Source organism: Hemibagrus wyckioides, linkage group LG20 (genome assembly GCF_019097595.1).
Source record: "Hemibagrus wyckioides isolate EC202008001 linkage group LG20, SWU_Hwy_1.0, whole genome shotgun sequence".
NCBI lineage: Eukaryota > Metazoa > Chordata > Actinopteri > Siluriformes > Bagridae > Hemibagrus > Hemibagrus wyckioides.
The window spans coordinates 17,782,375-17,803,933 of record NC_080729.1 but is presented as its reverse complement, the minus strand read 5'-3'; the positions used below and the strand labels follow the sequence as shown (position 1 = coordinate 17,803,933).

The window sequence follows — 21,559 nt, the reverse complement described above, 5'->3', positions numbered from 1 at the left end:
CTCTAATAATCATGAGATGTTGTCTTGTAGTAACCAGATGCTAACGCCGTTCTTCTAAAAAGCTCCATAACGTGTAGGATTGTGGCTGAGGAAGATGGATGAACCTCTGGAGAGTGGAGGTTGTACGCAGGCTGAAAGAGCCCCGTCAAAGCTATAAACCCGACACTGCTCCAGAGAGTGAAGTGTTTTAGTCTGTCAGTCATCGCTAATAGGCCCTAGTGAACAATTTTAGAGTTGTTGCAATAAGGAACCTCCTTTTGCATCAGGGTAATAATTTAAGAGCAAGGAGAGAACGCCGGGGTGAGAAGGAGCGAGAGAAGAGGCAGGATTATTATATTTCTGTATTATCAGGCATATATTCAAATATTCATTCCCTCCCCGCTGCTTGACGTGACTCATGGGACAGGCAGAGGGGCTGCTGAGAGATAGCTGGAGGCTAATTTAAAAATCTGTCCAAAGCCTGCGCCTTCGCCTCTCATAAATGAATAATAATCCCAGACATCCCCTCAGAAGTGCATATAATGATGAAATATCACCTCAGGATTACAAGATCTACCACAGCTAGGGTAAAAATTTCAAGCGGTCGCATATATGTGCCGAAGCAACAAAGGGAGAGAGATCAAGTCCCGACCTCGTAGTCCAGGTCCAGATGGTCAAACTCGCCGTTGGTTCGGAAACTCTGCGTGTGCTCATCCAGGGTGAAGTTCACGCTGCGGCGGTATCTCTCGATCCGCACGGCGTGCCAGTGGTCATCATCCAGCAGGCTGCCGCTGGACACTGAGGTGTGACCCTGGATGGAGCCGTACTGATTGCTACCTGGATGGACAGGAATCAGAGAAAAATGCTAAGCAGCTCACATTCAGCACGGAAAAAAAGGAACAAAAACAAGCTAAAAACTCAAGTCTAATTTAGTCAGAGAGCATTTATTTATTTATTTGGTTTAGGAACGTTCCAGAAGTAATAACTTTTAAAGTTTCACTTCAATGTCACACAGCCACTGGGGCTAGTTTTTTACCAGTTAGCATATTTACAAGCCAGTCAGCATGTTTATTAGCAAACAACTAGTTATTTAGCACTTCACTGGACAGCTTAGCGTATTCACTAGCTAAATGTTTTCTGGTTAGCATATGCCAGTTAGCATATTTATAAGCTAGTTGTTTAAGACATAGCATTTTTTACTACCTTATTGCTTTGCAGTTCGCATATTCACAAGCTAGTTGTTTTATATTAATTCATAAGCTAGTTGCTTTCTAGGTAGCATATGCACAAGCTAGTTGTTTTATATTAATTCATAAGCTAGTTGCTTTGTAGGTAGCATATGCACAAGCTAGCTGTTTTGCAGTTAGCATCTACTTGTTTAACAGTTAGCGTATTCACTAGCTAGTTGTTTAATACTTATCATATCCAGCTAATATCCTAGCTAGTTCTATTACATATGGCATTTTCACTAGCTAGATGTTTTATACTTAATCATAAGCTAGTTGCTTTGTAGGTAGCATTTTCTCAAGCTAGCTGTTTTGTACTTATCAGCTAGTTGTTTAACAGTTAGCATAATTCTGTACCTTGTTGTTTTTACAGTTAGCATAATTCACTAGCTAGACATATTCCAGGGAGAATCTTCACTATATAGCTTTAATCTTTCACGAAATAATCTTACTGGGGCTCGGGAAACAATTTCCTAATTATGGATTATTATTATTTTTATTATTCTGAAACTGGAAAAGCCTTTTTAAAGGAAATCATTGGGTCTAATATACAACACGTTCTTTGAAGGCTATACCCATAAATCATCCAAACTCTGCTTATTATTCTGTGTAAGCATTTCATTAAAAGTCTCATAAAGCTGCAATAAAGCACTTTAAGGAATTCCTTTATACCTCCTAATCATGTACCACATCAGTCTCTATTCATTCTAATGTCATGTGGTGAATTAAATGATTATAAAGATATTTATTTACACTCAGAAAAATCCTATTCAGGAGTATTATATCATTTCATATGCAGCAGTGAAAAGCTTGCCTGCATAAATTTGCCCTCTAGTGCAAAATTTACCCCACATTTAGCTGGTGGGCAGGTGTTACTCTCCTGCCCCGCTTGTACTAAATTAGTGCTAGAGAGACTCGGATTAACGGTTAGCTCGGGATGTCGGGGTGAAGGATCTGCTCGAGTCGTTACCCAGATTGATCTGTAGCAGCAGTTTGGCTCGGCGCAGCTCCAGACTGAGGTAATCGCCCTGCTGTCCCTCTCCGTGGAGCAAAAGCCCGTCTCCTTTACTGGTCTTAAACCTGAACGAGATAACGTCCTTCAGGATCTTCATCTTCTTCTGTCGGAAACGGTACGAGATCACCCCCTGTCCGTCGAAACTGATCACGTCGGCCCCTTAAACCAGAGAATGTTGAAAATGTATACAGAGTAAGAAAAAGGCTTCAGGGTTAAATTAAAGAAAAACGTTAAACTTTGTTCACTTTTAAGGGGGGATTTGCCGAAAGTTTTGGGACACCCCTCCAAATCATTAAATGTTGTTTTTCAGGGGTTGGGCTCGGCCCCTTAGTTCCAGTGAAAGGAACCCTTAATGCTTCAGCTTCATACCAAGACATTTTGGACAAGTTCATGCTCCTAACTTTGTGGGGATGACCCCTTCCTGTTCCAACATGACTGCACACCAGTGCACAAAGCAAGGTCCATAAAGACATGGATGAGAGAGTTTGATGTGGAGGAACTTCATAGAGTCCTGACCTCAACCTGATACAGCACCTTTGGGATGAATTAGAGTGGAGACTGCGAGACAGACCTTCTCGTCCAACATCAGGGCCTGACCTCACATATGCGCTTCTAGTGGAATGGTCAAAAATTCCCATAAACACACTCCTAAACCTTGTGGAAAGCCTGCCCAGAAGAGTTGAAGCTGTTCTCACAAAACCTGGGAGCATGAAATTGTCCAAAATGTCTTGGTATGAAGCTGAAGCATTAAGAGTTCCTTTCGCTGGAACTAAGGGGCCGAGCCCAACCCCTGAAAAACAACACCTGAATTCAGTGATTTGGAAGGGTGTCCCAAAACTTTTGTCAACATAGTGTATATTTTTCTTCCAAACCATAACCAAATTATATGCTTAAAATCAATTTTCTGTTGATCAAAATGCTATAAAGCCACCGTTAAGCTGTTTTTTCCTCCACATCCTGTTCACACACTTCTTTCAAGATGTTGCATCACCAGTAATCATAAACCCAGACAAACTCCTGTCACTAGACTTAGATCATTTGTACAATTTCTCAGTAAAAGTAATGAGTCTCATTTAAAAGTCATTTAAGATACATTAATTGAAGCCTAAGTGCCTTGTAGTACCATTCGAGGGTTGTGTTGTTTATCATCGTGACTAGTTCACTGGCACTGCATGACGTATGAAGTGTACATCGAGCAGAAAATCTTTACTTGGGGTATAATGCAGTTATACTATGAGGAAGTAAACGTACAAATCATTAATCGTAGCAAACGAATGAGAAGGATGGCATTACTATTAATGTCTCTCCTGTCAATCACAGAGACATTAGCCAATAGTGTGTCTGTGAGCTCGCGTATGCGGAAGAGGGAAGAATGCGCTTTCTTTCTGATGCAGTAGTTCTGCAATGTTTGGTGTATGTCTCAGAGGAAGCACATGCTAGCCTTTATTTAGCTAGCTGTTTTGTCATGGAGGTGGGAATTTGCAGAGTAAATGGGGGAAAAAACACCCAAAAGATGATGGTTAATAAATTAGATGCAACAACCTAAACCTCTGGAATGACTGTTATACTTCTTATGCCCTCCCTTATAAACTTTTGCCTTAAGAATTGAAATTTGCATTGCCATACAAAGTATTTTCGGCATACGAACAAACTGAGCAGAAAGTCGGCTAAGTCGCACGTACGTCTGGGAGCCGTTCGAAACTTGTTTGCGTCAGTGGAAAGCCAAGCGAAGGCAACCGTAGCAAGTTTATGAATTTTACGAATTTTTTTTCAGTCAGCGAAAGCTGTTTGGAAAGAGTCAACCCACGATACCAACCTTGCCTGTGGTATGTTTTCAAAAGCTAGGTGATTTTCTGGGCGTTTTTTTTGTTGACAGATTGGTAGTGTAGGTGGTCTGTTCTATTTTTAGCCCAAGCTTAGTGGCACGACTTCCTGTGAGGAGCCTTGACAAGGAATGCTTGGCTTGGGTCAGTTCTTTGTAAGCAGCCAAAAGCTTCATATTGGGAATATCGGTCATATATTTGGGTGGCTGGGACGGATTATCTGCATTTACATTATTTCTTATGGGATAATTCGTATCGCAATACAAATTTTCATCTTAAGAGCTCGCCTTCAGACCGAATTAGATTGGTATGCCATGGTTCCACTGTAATTCAGCTTGAGAATTCAGCACTCACAGTACGCGCATCCGTAGACCTCCACCCTCAGCCCGACTCGCCCTTCTGCGCTCCATTCCAATGGGATAAATCGCAGATATCGGGCCACGATGGTGTACTGCAGCTCATGACGCACCACTCGCTCCGAGTTCCAGTTACCTGAAAACGTCTGTGAGATGAGAGAAGAAACCCATCAGGCCCAAACACAACCTCCTGTTATTGCTTTACTGTCTAAACACATCAATCAGACGACGCACTCGGTGCACCCGGGTTCGGGGACGAGGATCCTGCGTTCTAATTTCCTTTCGGTTCATTAGCTGTGAGCAAAGTTTTTTATTTATTATCTCATAATATTCAGAGTGAGTGATGAGCGCAATAATGCTGAACATCACTCCTGGACCCCGAGGAGAACCAATTGTTTACCGTAATAAGTAATAAAGGAAGCGGGGAAAAAAGGTAGGAAAGTAAATAAAGAAATAGAAAATGAGGCATGGCTGGAGTGTGTGTAATATAATAATGGATTTTTTTGGTTTTAATAACGAGGATATTATACAACAGGGTCGTATAGAACGGTTTCTATTTCATTAATTATTGAAAACTAGTACAACGATTCTAGGTTATATCTATTAGTGCCGAAGAAATCATTAACAATTCTGGAATATTCTGATAATCAAACTCTTAATATCCTGATCAGGAAAAAAAAAATAGTCAAAAGGTGACACTAATGTAAGCTCCTGACTGACTGGGTTTAGGGTTAGGGTTTAGGGTTAGGGTTTAGGGTTAGGGTAATCAATAGAATAGTATACAAAAGAATAAATAAATAAATAAATAAATATTCAATCATTATTATTTTAATAAATATTTCATTTAAAAATATTACATTAAATGAATAAATAGAATCGAGTAGCTACTATGTACTGTGGCACAGTTATTTTATAATTATATTTCATTAATTAGTGATTAAAAAAATCACATCTAAGACTGGTGGCCATTCTTGTTGTTTTCTGCAATATACAAAAGAAACCATCTAGTTGACCTAATGAGTGGGTCATGAAGATATGATGGTTCTAGGTCTCGATCCTGCTTTCAGTTAGACTTTCCATGACCCCCTTAAGACTCTTGTACTCATCTAAGACCCAGAACGGTGACCTTTACCCCTTACTATACCCTTGTTTGCATTTTCAGCTCTCTAGCAGCGTATAATCCCTCCGTCTTTGGATAGTGTATAAAAATATTAACCCATATGTTGCCGTCCTGCCTATAAGGCTTCCAGTTAGTTGCTGTGTCACTGTAGAGCAGCCGGTACTGTTTAGTCCAGTCAGTGCTGCTGTATCGACCCTGCGTTGCGATGGCTGAGATCTGTTTCCTGCCCCGGAGGTCCACCTGCAGCCATCGATACCTGTCAGAGTCCAGTGGAGACCAGCCTCCATTCCCTTTCCAGAGAGAAATCGGGATACTGAGATCATGACGTTAACCGATACAACGATAAAACATACCACATGAACACATTCCTCATTCCTGCTGCATTCAAATCTATCTAAATTTTAATTTTAAACCATTACGGATAATCTATATCATATATTATTGAAACAGGAAATGACTGAAATGTTCTAGGAGCATCTCTACACCTATATTATCATTAAAAATAACATGACAGGTTTGATGAATATGCATGATATGCAAATTATAAAACACTGCCCCCTCCTCCTCACTCCCTTCCATCTCCTCTCCTCTTGACATCTATGGGGTGGTGGTAGCTTAAATGGTTAAGGCTCTGGGTTGCCGACCGGAAGATTGGGGTCCAAGACCCAGCAATACTTTTTAGTTGTAGTTTAATTTTTTATTTAAAAAAATATCACAGAGAAAGACTGTTCGTAATTGGAGAGATTGATCAAATTTACTGAAAAGAGGAAACAACTGGTTTTAGCCTCAGATGTGTGAGCATGTTTCATAACATCATCATCATCATCATCCAGATTTTTGGTGTCCTCTTGCATTCTATAGTGCAAAAAAAGTGTTATCATCTCTCTGCGTCATGTCTCATCTCGCATCAAACTGTGAGTAATACCCTCCTCGAAATGTCATCCACTGAAGGTGCTAGGACAGCAGGTGTGAATTCAGGACACGGCTCTAGATATAGTGCTGATCTCAGATCAGCTCTTCTGTTCAGGATCTTAACCTGAGCTGTGATGACAAACTGAAAACACTGTTCTCAGATCAGTGCAGAGGATTTTCTTATACACTGTTCTGTATGAAAAACCCAGGGAGACGATGAGCGTTTGTGTGTGTGTGTGTGTGTTTGTGTGTGTGTGTGTGCGTACCAACTCTGCGGTTGAGTTTAGCGTAGCCAGCTCCAAAATCAGGAGCAAACACAGAAGAGCTGCTGAAGGCGCTGTAGGGGAGAGGACTCGCTAGGACCTCATCACACCGCTCTGGAGAGTAGAGAGAGAGAGAGAGAGAGAGACAGACAGACAGACAGACAGACAGAGGTGGCAAGAGACCAACACAAAGACAGACAGAAACAGAGAGAGAGAGGGAGAGAGAGAGAGAGAGAAAGAGAGAGACATACAGATACACAGAGACAGGTGGAAAGAGACAGACAGACAAAAGCAGAGAGACAGACAGACAGAAACAGAGAGAGAAAGAGAGACAGACAGAGAGAGAGACAGACAGAAACAGAGAGAGAGAGAACAAAGAAAAACCCAGCAGTATTTATTACTTTATTGTCACTACAGTACAGTAATGCTGATTAAATACAACTCTATACAATACAATTACAGCAGCTTTTTAATCTGAAAGGCTTCTTCTAGAAGGTTTAAGGTGATTAAGGTGTTTGGACTACTGATCAGAAGGTTGATCAGAAGAGTTTTAATCCCAGGACCAAGCTGCCACTTAACCCTCAACGGCTCAGCTGTATAAATGAGATAAATGGAAGTCGCTCCGGAATAAGGACATCTTGCCAAATGCCATAAATGTAAATCATTGAAGCAGCGAACCGAGCTTTGCGTTATGAAGCCTTCCTCATCAGACGTTCACAGCGCATGTCATTAAGACTGACAGCTCTCTGGAACGCAGCTCGAACACTTCCTTACACCAAAATAGAAGAACAGGTGGTCGATGATTTCGTCTAAATGAGATCTAACATGAGGCAATCTCGCTTGCATGAGACGTTTCCTGTCTCTCCAGCTCCTAATAATAAATGTTGAGAATAATGTTGACAAATAAAAGCATGCAGCTTCGTAACGACCGTAAAACTCCATTAAGGTTTAATTATACTGTAATTTGGGGAAGCACAGTGGCTTAGTTGTTAGCACTGTTGCCTTACAGCAAGAAGGTCCTGGGTTCAAATCCCAGGTTGAAACAGGCGGTGTGGAGTTTGCCTGTGTGGGAACTCCGGTTTCCTCCTACAGCCCAAAAACATGTACATTAGGTTGATTGGTGATTCTAAATTGCCCATAGGTGAGTGTGTGTGGCTGTCTGTCTATATGTGTGTCCCTGTGATGGACTGGCGACCTGTCCAGGGTGTACCACTGCCTCTTGCCCAGTGTGTGCTGGGATAGGCTCCAAGCAGATTCCCTAATTAGGAATAAAGCGGGTATAGAAAATGGATGGATGAGAATGACAACAAACTGTCCTTTTGGGTCTTAATGGCATCTTATAAACAAGGAGTCTGTAAAAAGCAAATTAAAAGTGCGTAATTATCAATGTGAGAGGAATTTCAATGCTTTTTCTGGGTCAGAAACAGACTTTAGGTTAAGAACATGCATAAAAAAAGAACATTTTAATCGATTATTAATTGAGTCTGATAGTATTACAATAGTGTGATTTTTTACAAATACCCCGTCTTCAGTGACGTCTTTTTCTTCAACTATCCAAATATGACAAATATAAAAATAAATATTTTATGAATATAATATAAATTTAAAAAATATATATTTTTTTAAATAGAAATTCTAAGAAAAAAAAACCATTATCATGTAACAGATCAATTTATGCATTATTATCATTTTTTAATTTGTAATAACGCATAAATCTGTCATTTATTTTATTTTAGAATTGATAGATTTACTGGGATCGACTAACAAAAATGGAAATAAACTTCTGCTCATTTGGATCCAATCACAGAAAGGCTAAAATAATAATATATAAAAAATACATAACATAATATATTTAGATATCATTTTCTTAAAAAATTGACAGTCAATATCATGTGTTATTATCTTTTTTGTTTGGTTAAAAAGGCACTGATTCACGATCAGTAACTAAAATCGGTTTGTGGTTCGAAACTAAAACTGTCTGTTTTTTATTTTTAGGAATCATTTTAGTCTTGATTTTATACATTTTCTCATTTAGCTTGAGTAAACAAATTGAAGCTGCACTAACAGAACCACCAGAGGATTTATTTAGTAAAGAATTTGGGATATTTTTTTAAAAGAATTTCTGTCTCTTCATGGTCTTATAATTGACATTAAATCAAATAAAATATCTATAAGTGATGAATTCTCCTCTCAGGAACGCAACACTCTCTCACTCTCTCTCTTTTGGTTCGGTTTCTGTCCTTAGTTTCTTCGCCTTTGTTCTATATTAGGTCATTTATTTATTCCATTATTATTTCTATTCCCTGCTTCGATCCTGTGTGACATTTCTGTGTATATTCACATATCCACTTTCTTTTCTTTCCATACATCCCACCCTCTGATAGACTGCTATTCCATCCCAAATGTATTCCCATGTCAAGCCAAGTGTTCCCGGGATACAGGCTCTGGAGGCACTACATCTCTGACCAGGTTGCTAAAAATAAGTTTGAGCGTCTTGCCCTGAGTTTCCATGTATTCCTGAGGCTTTTTTGTTTTCTATCCCTGTGTCTGAATAGCGCCTAATTTTTATGGCTTTAAAAAATATATAAATATATATATATATATATATATAAAGCCCAGAGTAAAGCCTCTGCTGAATTTTCTCTCTGCTTCACCGCACAGTTCATTACACCACATGCTTTTTATTTCAGTTTTCCGACTTATCGTATGTCTCTACCTTTATCTTATCATTGATTTTCACTGCATGGATTTTTTTCTGGATTCTTGTCTTGCCCTACATTTCTTCGGCTTTCCACACACACAATATTTCCCGATTTTCCGATCCTAACTTCACATACTTCTAGGCATGCTTAACCCTATTTAATGAGCCCTGTATTACACTGCTATCCTGAAAGCTCTTAATAATCTCATTGCTGAGCAAACACACAACCGAGCACGTCCTTCCACACACCCCGAATTTCAGCCTAGAGCTACAAAACTCCATGAACTGTATAACAAAGTTCATCTGGGGAGATTAGACACGATTATTAATTCCCATTTCCAAACATCAATTCCCTAAGTGGATCGGTTAATCTCTGTGCAAAGCGAAAGCTGTGGAGAACTGCTGAACTTGTAGTGTTTAAACAGACACTTTAAACATCAGGGAATTACTGAATTAAATGTGGATACGCAAACACACACACACAATGGTATAGTGTAGTATTAATATAACAAGGGAAATCCTCAGGGCTCTGGGTTTTGGAACAGAGGGGAAAACAAGATGCTGAGAAATGTGATCTTTATCTCGTACAGTCTCCTGCAGCTCCTTCCAGCTCAGAGTGCACTCGTATCGATTACTCAACTAATTACTCGGCTTGAACGTAAGGATCCGTCGTGAGGAAAATGGGAACATGTTTGTCTTTGTTTTTGGAAAGGAATCTCAGTGAGACTTCGATTCTGGAAAGATCTCCTAGACTTTGCATGGGGTTCGAATCGATGATTGAGAGAAAACGGAATGGAACATCAGACACTTATAGACAATCAAGGGAACTTTATTAAGATTAAGATAATCGATGGAAGGTCTCATGCAGATTAGAAGGTATATAGGTCATTCCCACCACATCTCGGAGGATGAAGAAGTAAAAAAAGTCTAAAGACTAGCGCTGGAGATTAGAATACTCATAGGAACCGGGAATTGTTGGAATAAGAATGGCGGTCAATGTGTAAATCTTTCCATTAAAAACAGGCATCCTAAGGTGTGTGTTTTTCAGGATTTAGATCTGTTCAGTCGATCCTGACTCAATTTAAGGCCAAAAGAGGACATGCAATACTAACACCGCTTCAACAATAAAGAACCTCTATTGTGTGCATTGTCCTGGGAAAAGATTACGACTGCATAATTCCCATCTCCTTACGAGAGCAGTTTGTACAATTTGTACCTCACATCCAAAAGTGCGATCGCAATCACGTAGCCAGATCCAAAACTAAACCAGCAGGAAGTCAGGCGCACACAGAAACTCATCCACATTTACTGGTGGGTCTTATCAGTATAATCTGTAATCAGATACCGTTTAATATCTCGTCATTAACCTTAACCCGAGTGCAAATAAATCGCTAAGACAGACATGGCTGTCCTTATTTAACACCTTACCTCATTACACCTCTAAACGCAGCGAGACTGCTGAGTTGAGATTCTTATAAAAATAGCCCGTGTGTCCTCTAAAGGGAATGACAGCTCAATTGGGTCCCTATTCTCAGCAGCTATTCCCAGATATAATTGTACCTCAACGTGAACAAGCAGAATTAAACAGAACATTGAACCTTGTTTTGTGGTTCAATAGTATCCAGACTACAGAAAATCTGGGATAGAAAATACGGACCGAAACAGCTATGTTACGTTAAAAGACCTAAAGTGCTGGATCAAGTGCTATTTTAGTCTAGTCTCCTATATCAATGGTATTAGAAGTTTATTTCCAAGCTTCTCATTCATTAATCTTATATTCATATTGTCAGGAATTACTGGGACAGTTCCGTGCCAGACCACCAGGGGGTCCTGAGAAGTGGTTTATTTATGTATCACTGTGTTATCAGGCTTAACATTATGACCACTGATAGGTGCCGTGAATAACACTGATGATCTCCTCATCATGGCACCTGTTAGTGGGTGGGATATATTAGGCAGCAAGTGAACATTTTGTCCTCAAAGTTGATGTTAGAAGCAGGAAAAATGGACAAGTGTAAGGATTTGAGCGAGTTTGATGAAGGGCCAAATTGTGATGGCTAGATCACTGGATCAGAGCGTCTCCAAAACTGCAGCTCTTGTGGGGTGTTCCCGGTCTGCAGTGGTCAGTATCTATCAAAAGTGATCCAAGGAAGGAACAGTGGTGAAGCGGTAATGACCAAGGCTCATTGGGGGAGCAAAGGCTGACCCGTGTGATCCGATCTAACAGACGAGCTACTGTTGCTCAAATTGCTGAAGAACTTAATGCTGGTTCTGATAGAAAGGTGTCAAAATACACAGTACATGAAGGGTCAGGGCCAATACAATATTAGGCAGGTGGTCATAATGTTATGCCTGGTCGGTGTATGTCTGTCTTGCTGTCTTAAAAGCAGCATACGTACTGAATCCCTGTGAATGATTAGCTACTGCAGGCGATCAAGCTTATGGTGGACATCCGGGTTCGATCCCTGCCATTGGCAGCATCCCTCCCTGTACGTTACACACCCCTATATTTCAATGGTCTTTTGCTTTTGTGTTACCATTAGTTGACAGCGAGCTAAAAACATAGCTATTTCAGTCCATATTTTCTATCCCAGATTTTTTTAAGGCAAGTGCTTAAGTTTAAAGGTTTATAACGCTCCAACAGTTATTCCTGAGCACAAGTTACTGAACACATGAGACCTTAACTACTATCTGCCTACTAAATAACATTTCCATACAATTTTACTACTCAGTTCTTCGAACTGCAGTCTCCTGAATAAACTCCTGAGAGGATATGCGCTCCTCATGAATAAAGCATGAGAAAGTGACAAAGCTAATCCGTTCCTGTTGTGTTCATCATAATGTCAGAAGTGAAGAGAAAAATAAGCTGATCCCAGTAAAGTAAAGTTCCTACTGTCATACTGCTGAGTATTTATGGGCGTAGTTCCTAAGGAGCGGAGAGTGGACGGGGGTAAATGAAATTTCCCTACGCCGGTCCAACCCATTAAACGCTGCCTTTAAGCCTCCATTAGCGAGAGCAGATAGCGGAACGTTAATCGTGTTTCTCCATCTCCGGCTGCAATAAAGGATCTCAGGCATGCAGCCATATTGTGGAGAAAAACACCTATCAGCCTTTACGTTCTACAGCACAAAAACAATTTACGTCTATTCCGCTGATGCCCACCATTACCACCGCTCACCCCTAGCCATTACCATGCATAGCAGGAAGCGGAGAGAAAGAAAGAGAGATCAGACCAGAGGAGAGAGAGAGAGAGAGTCAGGCAGAAAGTGTGTATGTGAGAGAGAGTGAGAGAGACAACGAAAGAGAGACAGAAAGTGTGTATGTGAGTGAGAGAGAGAGAGTGTATGTGTGAGAGTGAGAGAGAGAGAAAGAGAGAGAGAGATAGAAAGTGTGTATGTGTGTGGGAGAGAGAGTGTGTGTGTGTGTGTGTGTGAGAGAGAGAGAGAGAGAGAGAGAGAGAGAGAGAGAAAGAGAGAGTGTACGTGTGTGTGTGTGAGAGAGAGAGAGAGAGAGAGAGAGAAAGTGTGTATGTGTGTGGGAGAGAGAGTGTATGTGTGTGTGTGTGTGTGTGTGTGAGAGAGAGAGAGAGAGAGAGAGAGAGAGAAAGAGAGAGTGTACGTGTGTGTGTGTGTGTGAGAGAGAGAGAGAGAGAAAGTGTGTGTGTGTGTGTGTGAGAGAGAGAGAGAGAGAGAGAGAGAGAGAGCGAAAGTGTGTGTGTGAGAGAGAGAAAGTGAGAGAAAGACTGAGAGAGAGAAAGTATGTGAGAGAGAGTTTATGTGAAAGAGAGAGAGAGAGAGAGAGAGAGAGATGCTCTGTTCACTTGTACTGTTTAAATAAGCAAAATAAATCCTTGTGACATTTGGTCCTAAATTTCTCTTCTTTCATTCATTAAAAACTCCATAATTAATTCTCTGGAGCTGTGAGTGGATGATTTGAGAGAAGAAAAGAAGAGCTGGCATCTGTTTGTCCTTGAACGTTTATCATGTCATACTTTCCAACAGCAACGTCCGTCTGTCTGTCTGTCTGTCCGTCCGTCTGTCTGTCTAAACCCTGCTATCTGGTGAGTTTATCTGTCAACAAATATATCTCTTTATCTCTCGTGTCATAAACTCGTGTGTGTTTAACGCTCTATCTTTCCTATTGTGTGTGTGTGTGTGTGTGTGTATGTGTGTGTGTTTCTATCTGTCTCCCAGCCTACCTATGTTTCTCTCTCTCCATATCTATTGCTTAATCTGTCTGTCTGTCTGCCCAACTGTGTACATCTCATTATCTCTATTTGTCTGTTTACCTAATCTGCCTGTTTGTCTATATATCTCTCTATTTGTCTATTTATCTCTCCCTCTGTCTGTCTGTTTGTCTGTCTGTCTGTCTATTGCTTCATCTTTCTATCTCTCCCCCTGTCTGTATGCCAATCTGTGTCTCCATCCATCTGTCTATCTCTCAGTATGTACTTTATATCTGTTACTCTTTATCTCTACCTGTTCACAGTATCTATCACTCTGTATTTTTTCCTGTCTATTTCTTAGTCGGTTTATCTATCCCACTGTCTGTCTCTCTGTCTGTCCATCTCTGTATTCATCCTTTCAACTGTCTGTCTATTTGTCTGGATATCTATCCCCCTGTCTGTCTGTCTGTCTGTTGATTTTGATTATTTTCATTTAACTCTCTTTTCCTTCAACTTTCTTTCTCTCTCTCAGTCTGTATGTCCACCTCTCTATATCTGTCTTTTTAGCTCTCCATCTCTTTATAAAACGCGCTGCCTCTTTAACTGTCTTTATCTCTTCTATCTATCTATCTATCTATCTATCTATCTATCTATCTATCTATCTATCTATCTATCTATCTATCTATCTCTGTGCCTGTGTGCGGATGGCCTTACAGTCCACTATACGGAGAATGATGTCAGCGCCAGCAGACAGACAGGCAGTGCATTAGTCTGGCAGACAGACGGCCGTGACTCTCTCGGCATTCGCAACGTGAGCTATCCGAGCTGAGAGCCTCTGTTTTCCTCTCTATCTCCTCAAGGCCAGGAGCTCGACTGCTAAACGAACATCAAAGCTAATACTCCAACTCTGTAAACATTTCCAGCTAGCACTAATTCACCGGTCTGAAGATAAATAGTAAAGTCTCTTTGCTAACAGAGCTGTCACACAAACTCGCCGTTTTCTCTGACTCCACTACGGTTGTGCAGCCAGTTCCAGTTCTCATGCCTCATATATTTGAGGAAATCGATGTTTTGTTTTCTTTTTTTATTTCGAGTGGACGTGCCGCGGATCTCAGTGTCAGTTAACAGACATAAAAGGTTTCTCAGAGCCGTGTCCGGAAGCCACAACACCGGAAATGAGGCGAGCGTCAGGTTACAGCCGGTCTGCTGCTAGAGAACTGAACCACGGCTGTTTGAGATACTGTATGAGAGGGAGAAGAAAATTCCAGAAGGGCTTTTCACACTTGAAATTGTTAACCCTAGGTCATCCTAAACCCCCGGATAAATGGAATACTATACCTGGGGTTAACTGTTAATCCTGGGTATTGGTTAACAGACGTTTCACACTGTATATAGCTAAACCCCGGGTTAACGTTCTTGCAGTGTCACTCTCACTGATTGGACGAACAGCAGGCAACCTGTTTACATGACGCGTGTTTCCTGTTACTGACGCGACATGAACCTCACTGCTCAATTTCTGATTGGCTGTCTGTTGCCAATCGTCCGGCAGCAACAAGCAAACACCGCTCTGTTTCACACTGAACAAACTTAGCAGTGCAATGTGGGGTTAACAGTGTTTAGAACAACAATAACCCGGGGTTAAAAGCGGTGTTTAGAACAACAATAACCTGGGGTTAAAAGCGGTGTTTAGAACAACAATAACCTGGGGTTAAAAGCGGTGTTTAGAACAACAATAACCCGGGGTTAAAAGCGGTGTTTAGAACAACAATAACCTGGGGTTAAAAGCGGTGTTTAGAACAACAATAACCCGGGGTTAAAAGCGGTGTTTAGAAAGACAATAACCCGGGGTTAAAAGCGGTGTTTAGAAAGACAATAACCCGGGGTTAAGCGCAGTGTGAAAAGCCTAAGAGTCTATTAAAGCTGAATTTTGAAAACGGTAAAGACAAGTGCAGCTCTGTTTCTCTGAGAAACTTCGCCGTGTCTCTCGGACGCCTGCGTCTTTACGCTCAATTAGCTCAAGCAGAACATTTTATAGGTGTGGTAATGGAGCTGATAGTATAGCAGCCATGCAACCTGGATGAATAATGCATACAGCCGATCAGCTCTGCTCTCATCTCACCATGGAAAATTCAGATCAAGAATAATTCTCAAGCTAAAACCCAAGCCACAACAAACTGTTCAGTTCACTCTATTACACAGCATGAGCTACTTTAACAATATCAATCTTTCTTCTTCTGTGACTTATTTTTATATTTTTAATATATTTTTAAACATGAAGACATTTCGCACAGCTATAGGATAGCAACTCACGTGTATTTTAGTAAATTAGCTATCTATATAGCACATACTGCTAGCTAAATAGCACATGGTTTGGTAAATAGAAAACTACGTAGCACATGTGTCAGTGAATAACTAGCTTAATAGCACATACAAAAGTAGCTACACAGCACATACTTTGCTAAATAACTAGCTATGTAGCATGTGTTTTGGTAAAAACAAGCTACATAGCACATACTTTATAAAAAAAAAAAACTAGCTACATAGAGCATGTTTTGGTAAATAGCTAGCGACATAGCACATACTGGCAGCTAAATAGCACATACTTTGCTAAATAACTAGCTTCATAGCACATGTTTCAGTAAATAGCTAGCTACATAGCACATACTGCCAGCTAAATAGGACATAATTTGCTAAATAACTAGCTGCAAAAAACTAGCTACGTAACACGTTTTTGTAAATAGCTAGCTACATATCACATAATTTGCTAAACAGCTAGCTACATAGCACATGCTTTTCTAAAAACTAGCTACATAGCACATGTTTTGTTAAATAATTAGCTACATAGCACATGTTTTGCTAAAAAAAAACTAGCTTCATAGCACGTCAGTAAATAACTATCTACATAGCACATGTTTTGCTAAAAAAACTAGCTACACAGCACGTCAGTAAATAACTATCTACATAGCACATGTTTTGCTAAAAAAACTAGCTACATAGCACATGTATCAGTAACTAGCTACATATCATGTCCTTTCATGCTGTTATTATCACATGACCTTTAAGTGGAGGTACAGTTTGTTCTGCTACAATTCATTTGAAACTAGATTTCTTATAAAATCCAGTGGGGATTCTTTTTGTCTTTACCCCACTACTCCTCTGATTCACAAAAATTTCGTTTAGTTTATCAAAATAACATGTGCTATCAGTTGTAACTTCATCTCACTGTTTGCGTTTGAGCTAAATACTGAGACCGCTGTGTCACAAATCCTGAGACTTCTGTGTCGTAAATCCTGAGACTGCTGTACTGACTCCAATTGCTAAATTTTTCCCTGTCTCAGTGGAATAACCTGTGGAGCGTCTGAAGAGGATGTAGTCCTTTCTTCTCCTTCTCCATGAATACTGAGCGAGAGGTTTTTAATTCACCTGCCGGTATCTGAGCGCCTAGCGCGAGTAGAGGGACAGAGAACGGAGATGGAAGGGAGAGCGTGGCTTAATGAACACTGACATTTCTATTTAGACTATTTTGCCCCCGTGGCATTTCACAGCTCAAATGAAAAAAAATGACACACACCAAAGAGTTTTCCCCCTGAGGTCAACATTTAGAATTCTGTTCCAATGTCAGAGCAGCTGCAGGGCTCCTGAAGGCCGAGGGTGTGTGTGTGTGTGTGTGTGGTGACGAAAGCATGTGCAACACTGTTCAACTTCCTGTTCCTATATTTATGCTCTGAAAGCTGTCTAAGAACAAGCTGCTGCGAGAAGGTAAGTAAGCTGTGTGGCGAATGATGACATCACGAGGAGACGTGATCGAGGACTCGGAATTTAGAGTTCATACTTCTCTAATATTTCAATATTTAATATGGAATTAACTTACAGACGTGGAGGTGTGTGTACAGACGAAGAGGTGTGTGTACAGACGTGGAGGTGAGTGTACAGACATGGAGGTGAGTGTACAGACGTGGAGGTGTGTGTACAGACGTGGAGGTGTGTGTACAGACGAGGAGGTGTGTGTACAGACGAGGAGGTGAGTGTACAGACGAGGAGGTGTGTGTACAGACGAGGAGGTGTGTGTACAGACGAGGAGGTGAGTGTACAGACGAGGAGGTGAGTGTACAGACGAGGAGGTGAGTGTACAGACGAGGAGGTGAGTGTACAGATGTGGAGGTGTGTGTACAGACGAGGAGGTGAGTGTACAGACGAGGAGGTGAGTGTACAGATGTGGAGGTGTGTGTACAGACGAGGAGGTGAGTGTACAGACGAGGAGGTGTGTGTACAGACGAGGAGGTGAGTGTACAGATGAGGAGGTGAGTGTACAGATGTGGAGGTGTGTGTACAGATGTGGAGGTGTGTGTACAGACGAGGAGGTGAGTGTACAGACGAGGAGGTGTGTGTACAGACGAGGAGGTGAGTGTACAGATGAGGAGGTGAGTGTACAGATGTGGAGGTGTGTGTACAGATGAGGAGGTGTGTGTACAGATGTGGAGGTGTGTGTACAGATGAGGAGGTGAGTGTACAGATGTGGAGGTGTGTGTACAGATGAGGAGGTGAGTGTACAGATGAGGAGGTGAGTGTACAGATGTGGAGGTGTGTGTACAGATGAGGAGGTGAGTGTACAGATGAGGAGGTGAGTGTACAGATGTGGAGGTGTGTACAGATGAGGAGGTGAGTGTACAGATGTGGAGGTGTGTGTACAGATGAGGAGGTGAGTGTACAGATGTGGAGGTGTATGTACAGATGAGGAGGTGTGTGTACAGATGTGGAGGTGTGTGTACAGATGAGGAGGTGAGTGTACAGATGTGGAGGTGTGTGTACAGATGAGGAGGTGAGTGTACAGATGTGGAGGTGTGTGTACAGATGAGGAGGTGAGTGTACAGATGTGGAGGTGTGTGTAGAGATGAGGAGGTGTGTGTACAGATGTGGAGGTGTGTGTACAGATGAGGAGATGAGTGTACAGATGTGGAGGTGTGTGTACAGATGAGGAGATGAGTGTACAGATGTGGAGGTGTGTGTACAGATGAGGAGGTGAGTGTACAGATGTGGAGGTGTGTGTACAGATGAGGAGGTGAGTGTACAGATGTGGAGGTGTGTGTACAGATGAGGAGGTGAGTGTACAGATGTGGAGGTGTGTGTAGAGATGAGGAGGTGTGTGTACAGATGTGGAGGTGTGTGTACAGATGAGGAGATGAGTGTACAGATGTGGAGGTGTGTGTACAGATGAGGAGATGAGTGTACAGATGTGGAGGTGTGTGTACAGATGAGGAGGTGAGTGTACAGATGTGGAGGTGTGTGTACAGATGTGGAGGTGAGTGTACAGATGTTGAGGTGAGTGTACAGATGTGGAGGTGAGTGTACAGATGTGGAGGTGTGTGTACAGACGAGGAGGTGAGTGTACAGATGTTGAGGTGAGTGTACAGATGTGGAGGTGAGTGTACAGAGTGTACAGATATGGAGGTATGTACAGATATTGAGATGAGTGTACAGATGTGCAGGTGAGTGTACAGATGTGGAGGTGAGTGTACAGAGTGTACAGATATGGAGGTATTTACAGATATTGAGATGAGTGTACAGATGTGGAGGTGTGTGTACAGATGTGGAGGTGAGTGTACAGATGTTGAGGTGAGTGTACAGATGTGGAGGTGAGTGTACAGAGTGTACAGATATGGAGGTATGTACAGATATTGAGATGAGTGTACAGATGTGCAGGTGAGTGTACAGATGTGGAGGTGAGTGTACAGAGTGTACAGATATGGAGGTATGTACAGATATTGAGATGAGTGTACAGATGTGCAGGTGAGTGTACAGATGTGGAGGTGAGTGTACAGAGTGTACAGATATGGAGGTATTTACAGATATTGAGATGAGTGTACAGATGTGGAGGTGAGTGTACAGATGTTGAGGTGAGTGTACAGAGTGTACAGATATTGAGGTGAGTGTACAGATGTGGAGGTGAGTGTACAGATGTGGAGGTGAGAAAGGTGGACGTGTGGAAGGGATAAAGCGCCGCCGCATCACTGTGTATGATGTTGATGAAAGAGCTGAGGAATGAATAACTGAATAAATGAACAGTTCTCTTTTTTAACCCCATAACAGCAGAGCTACACAACAACAGCACTGTGTTTCCTTCAGAAGGCCGGCAGTACTGAATATTTCATGCATGACTCTGTCAAGTCTTACTGAGTGAGGAACAGTGCTGCAGATCAAGTAGTTTTTAGAAACTCGGGCAACCTCTCTGTCTCTCTCTCTCTTTTTGTTCTCTATTTCTTTCTCTCTATCTGTTTCTGTATTTCCATCTCTCTGTTTCTCTCACTCTGTCTCTTTCTCTCTCTCTCTCTTGTCATGCTCTTTATCTCTTTCTCGCTCTCTCTCTCTCTCTCTCTCTCTCTCTTGCTCTCTGTTTCTCTCTCTCTCTCTCTGTGTCTGAGGATCTGTGTCAGACTCGGCTCCTGGGACTCGACCATGTTCTGAACTGATGGAGCTCGCTCTCTCTCTCTCTCTCTCTCTCTCTCTCTCTCTCACCTCTGCAGTGTTTAACCTGCCATGCTGCACCAAGACCTGCGATGTGAAAACTGCGCCACTGCAGACAAAAAAAGTCTAAATTGGATACTAACTGTGGTTTTATAAATACGACTGAAAATACTATATTTACTTCTTTTTTTTATTTTTATTTTTCTCCTACATGAACGCTAATTCTGTAAACATCAGCATTTAGTTGTGTATCGAGTAAAGAATACAAGAAGAACTTTGCTACTAAGCAAACCTTCAATTATTAACCAATATTAAGACATGAGCATTCCTAATTCACAAAGAAAAGCTAATATAGTATAGTCCAGCTAGCATAAAGGGGCTAATCAGAGAAGAAAAGCTAATGCTAGTTTGGTCAAGATAGCACAGGCTGGCTAATCATTGAAGAAAAGCTAATGTTAGTATGGTCAAAATAGTATAGAGTGGCAAAAAAATCGAAGAAAAGCTAATGCTAGAACAGTCCAGCTAGCATAAGGTGGCTAATCATTGAAGAAAAGCTGATGCTAGCATGGTCCAGCTAGCATACGATGGCTAATCATCAAAGAAAAGCTAATGGTAGCACGGTCCAGCTAGCGTAAGGTGACTAATCATTAAAGAAAAGCTGATGTTAGTATGGTCCAGCTAGCATAGGGTGGCTAATTATTGAGCAAATGCTAACGCTAGTATCGTCCAGCTGGCACTGGGTGAATAATCATCACAGAACAGCTAATATTAGCACAGTCCAGCTAGCATAGGGGTGGCTAATCATCAAAGAATAGCTAATGCTAATATGGTTAAGAAAGCATAGGGGGTTAATCAAAGAAAAGCTAATGCTAGCACGGTCCAGCTAGCGTAAGGTGACTATTCATTAAAGAAAAGCTAATGTTAGCACAGTTCAGCTAGCATAAGCTGGCTCATCATTGAAGAACAGCTATTGTTAGCACGGTCCTGCTAGGATAAGATGTTTAAAGTAAACCTTCTAGCATACAATGGCTAATCATCAAAGAAAAGCTAATGCTAGCACAGTCCAGCTAGTGTAAGGTGACTATTCATTAAAGAAAAGCTAATGCTAGCACAGTCCAGCTAGTGTAAGGTGACTATTCATTAAAGAAAAGCTAATGCTAGCACGGTCCAGCTAGTGTAAGGTGACTATTCATTAAAGAAAAGCTAATGCTAGCACGGTCCAGCTAGCTTAAAGTGGCTAATCATCAAAGAAAAGCTCATATTAACACAGTCCAGCTAGCATAAGATGGTTAATCATCGAAGAACAGCTATGTTTAGCACGGTCCAGCTAGCATAAGATGTTGAAAGTAAAGCTTTACCGCGTGCTGTGATGTCTACTGTAAGCTACGCTAGCTAAGCGACATCTCAACTATACTCTGACTGGAAAAATGGCAGAGGTTGAGGTTCTGGCATGCCGCCATCCCGCCTTCTACCTTTCCAGGAACCTGATGCTGGCTCTGGCTGTCCGAGAAAGCTTTCTCCTGACCTTTTACCGTT

At 41.4% G+C, this 21,559-nt stretch overlaps 1 protein-coding gene across 1 annotated transcript in view; it reads right to left on the bottom strand.

The window, feature by feature from the left end:
• cntnap2b (contactin associated protein 2b) overlaps positions 1 to 21,559 on the bottom strand; it is a 51,698-nt gene that overhangs the window by 23,956 nt on the left and 6,183 nt on the right. Inside the window, exons 2-6 of the mRNA XM_058417928.1 lie at positions 6,698 to 6,808; positions 5,616 to 5,809; positions 4,398 to 4,545; positions 2,176 to 2,379; positions 632 to 816 (exon numbers count right to left, since the gene is read on the bottom strand). Of these exons, the coding sequence (XP_058273911.1) occupies positions 632 to 816; positions 2,176 to 2,379; positions 4,398 to 4,545; positions 5,616 to 5,809; positions 6,698 to 6,808 (842 nt within the window). The remainder of the gene's footprint in view (positions 1 to 631; positions 817 to 2,175; positions 2,380 to 4,397; positions 4,546 to 5,615; positions 5,810 to 6,697; positions 6,809 to 21,559) is intronic.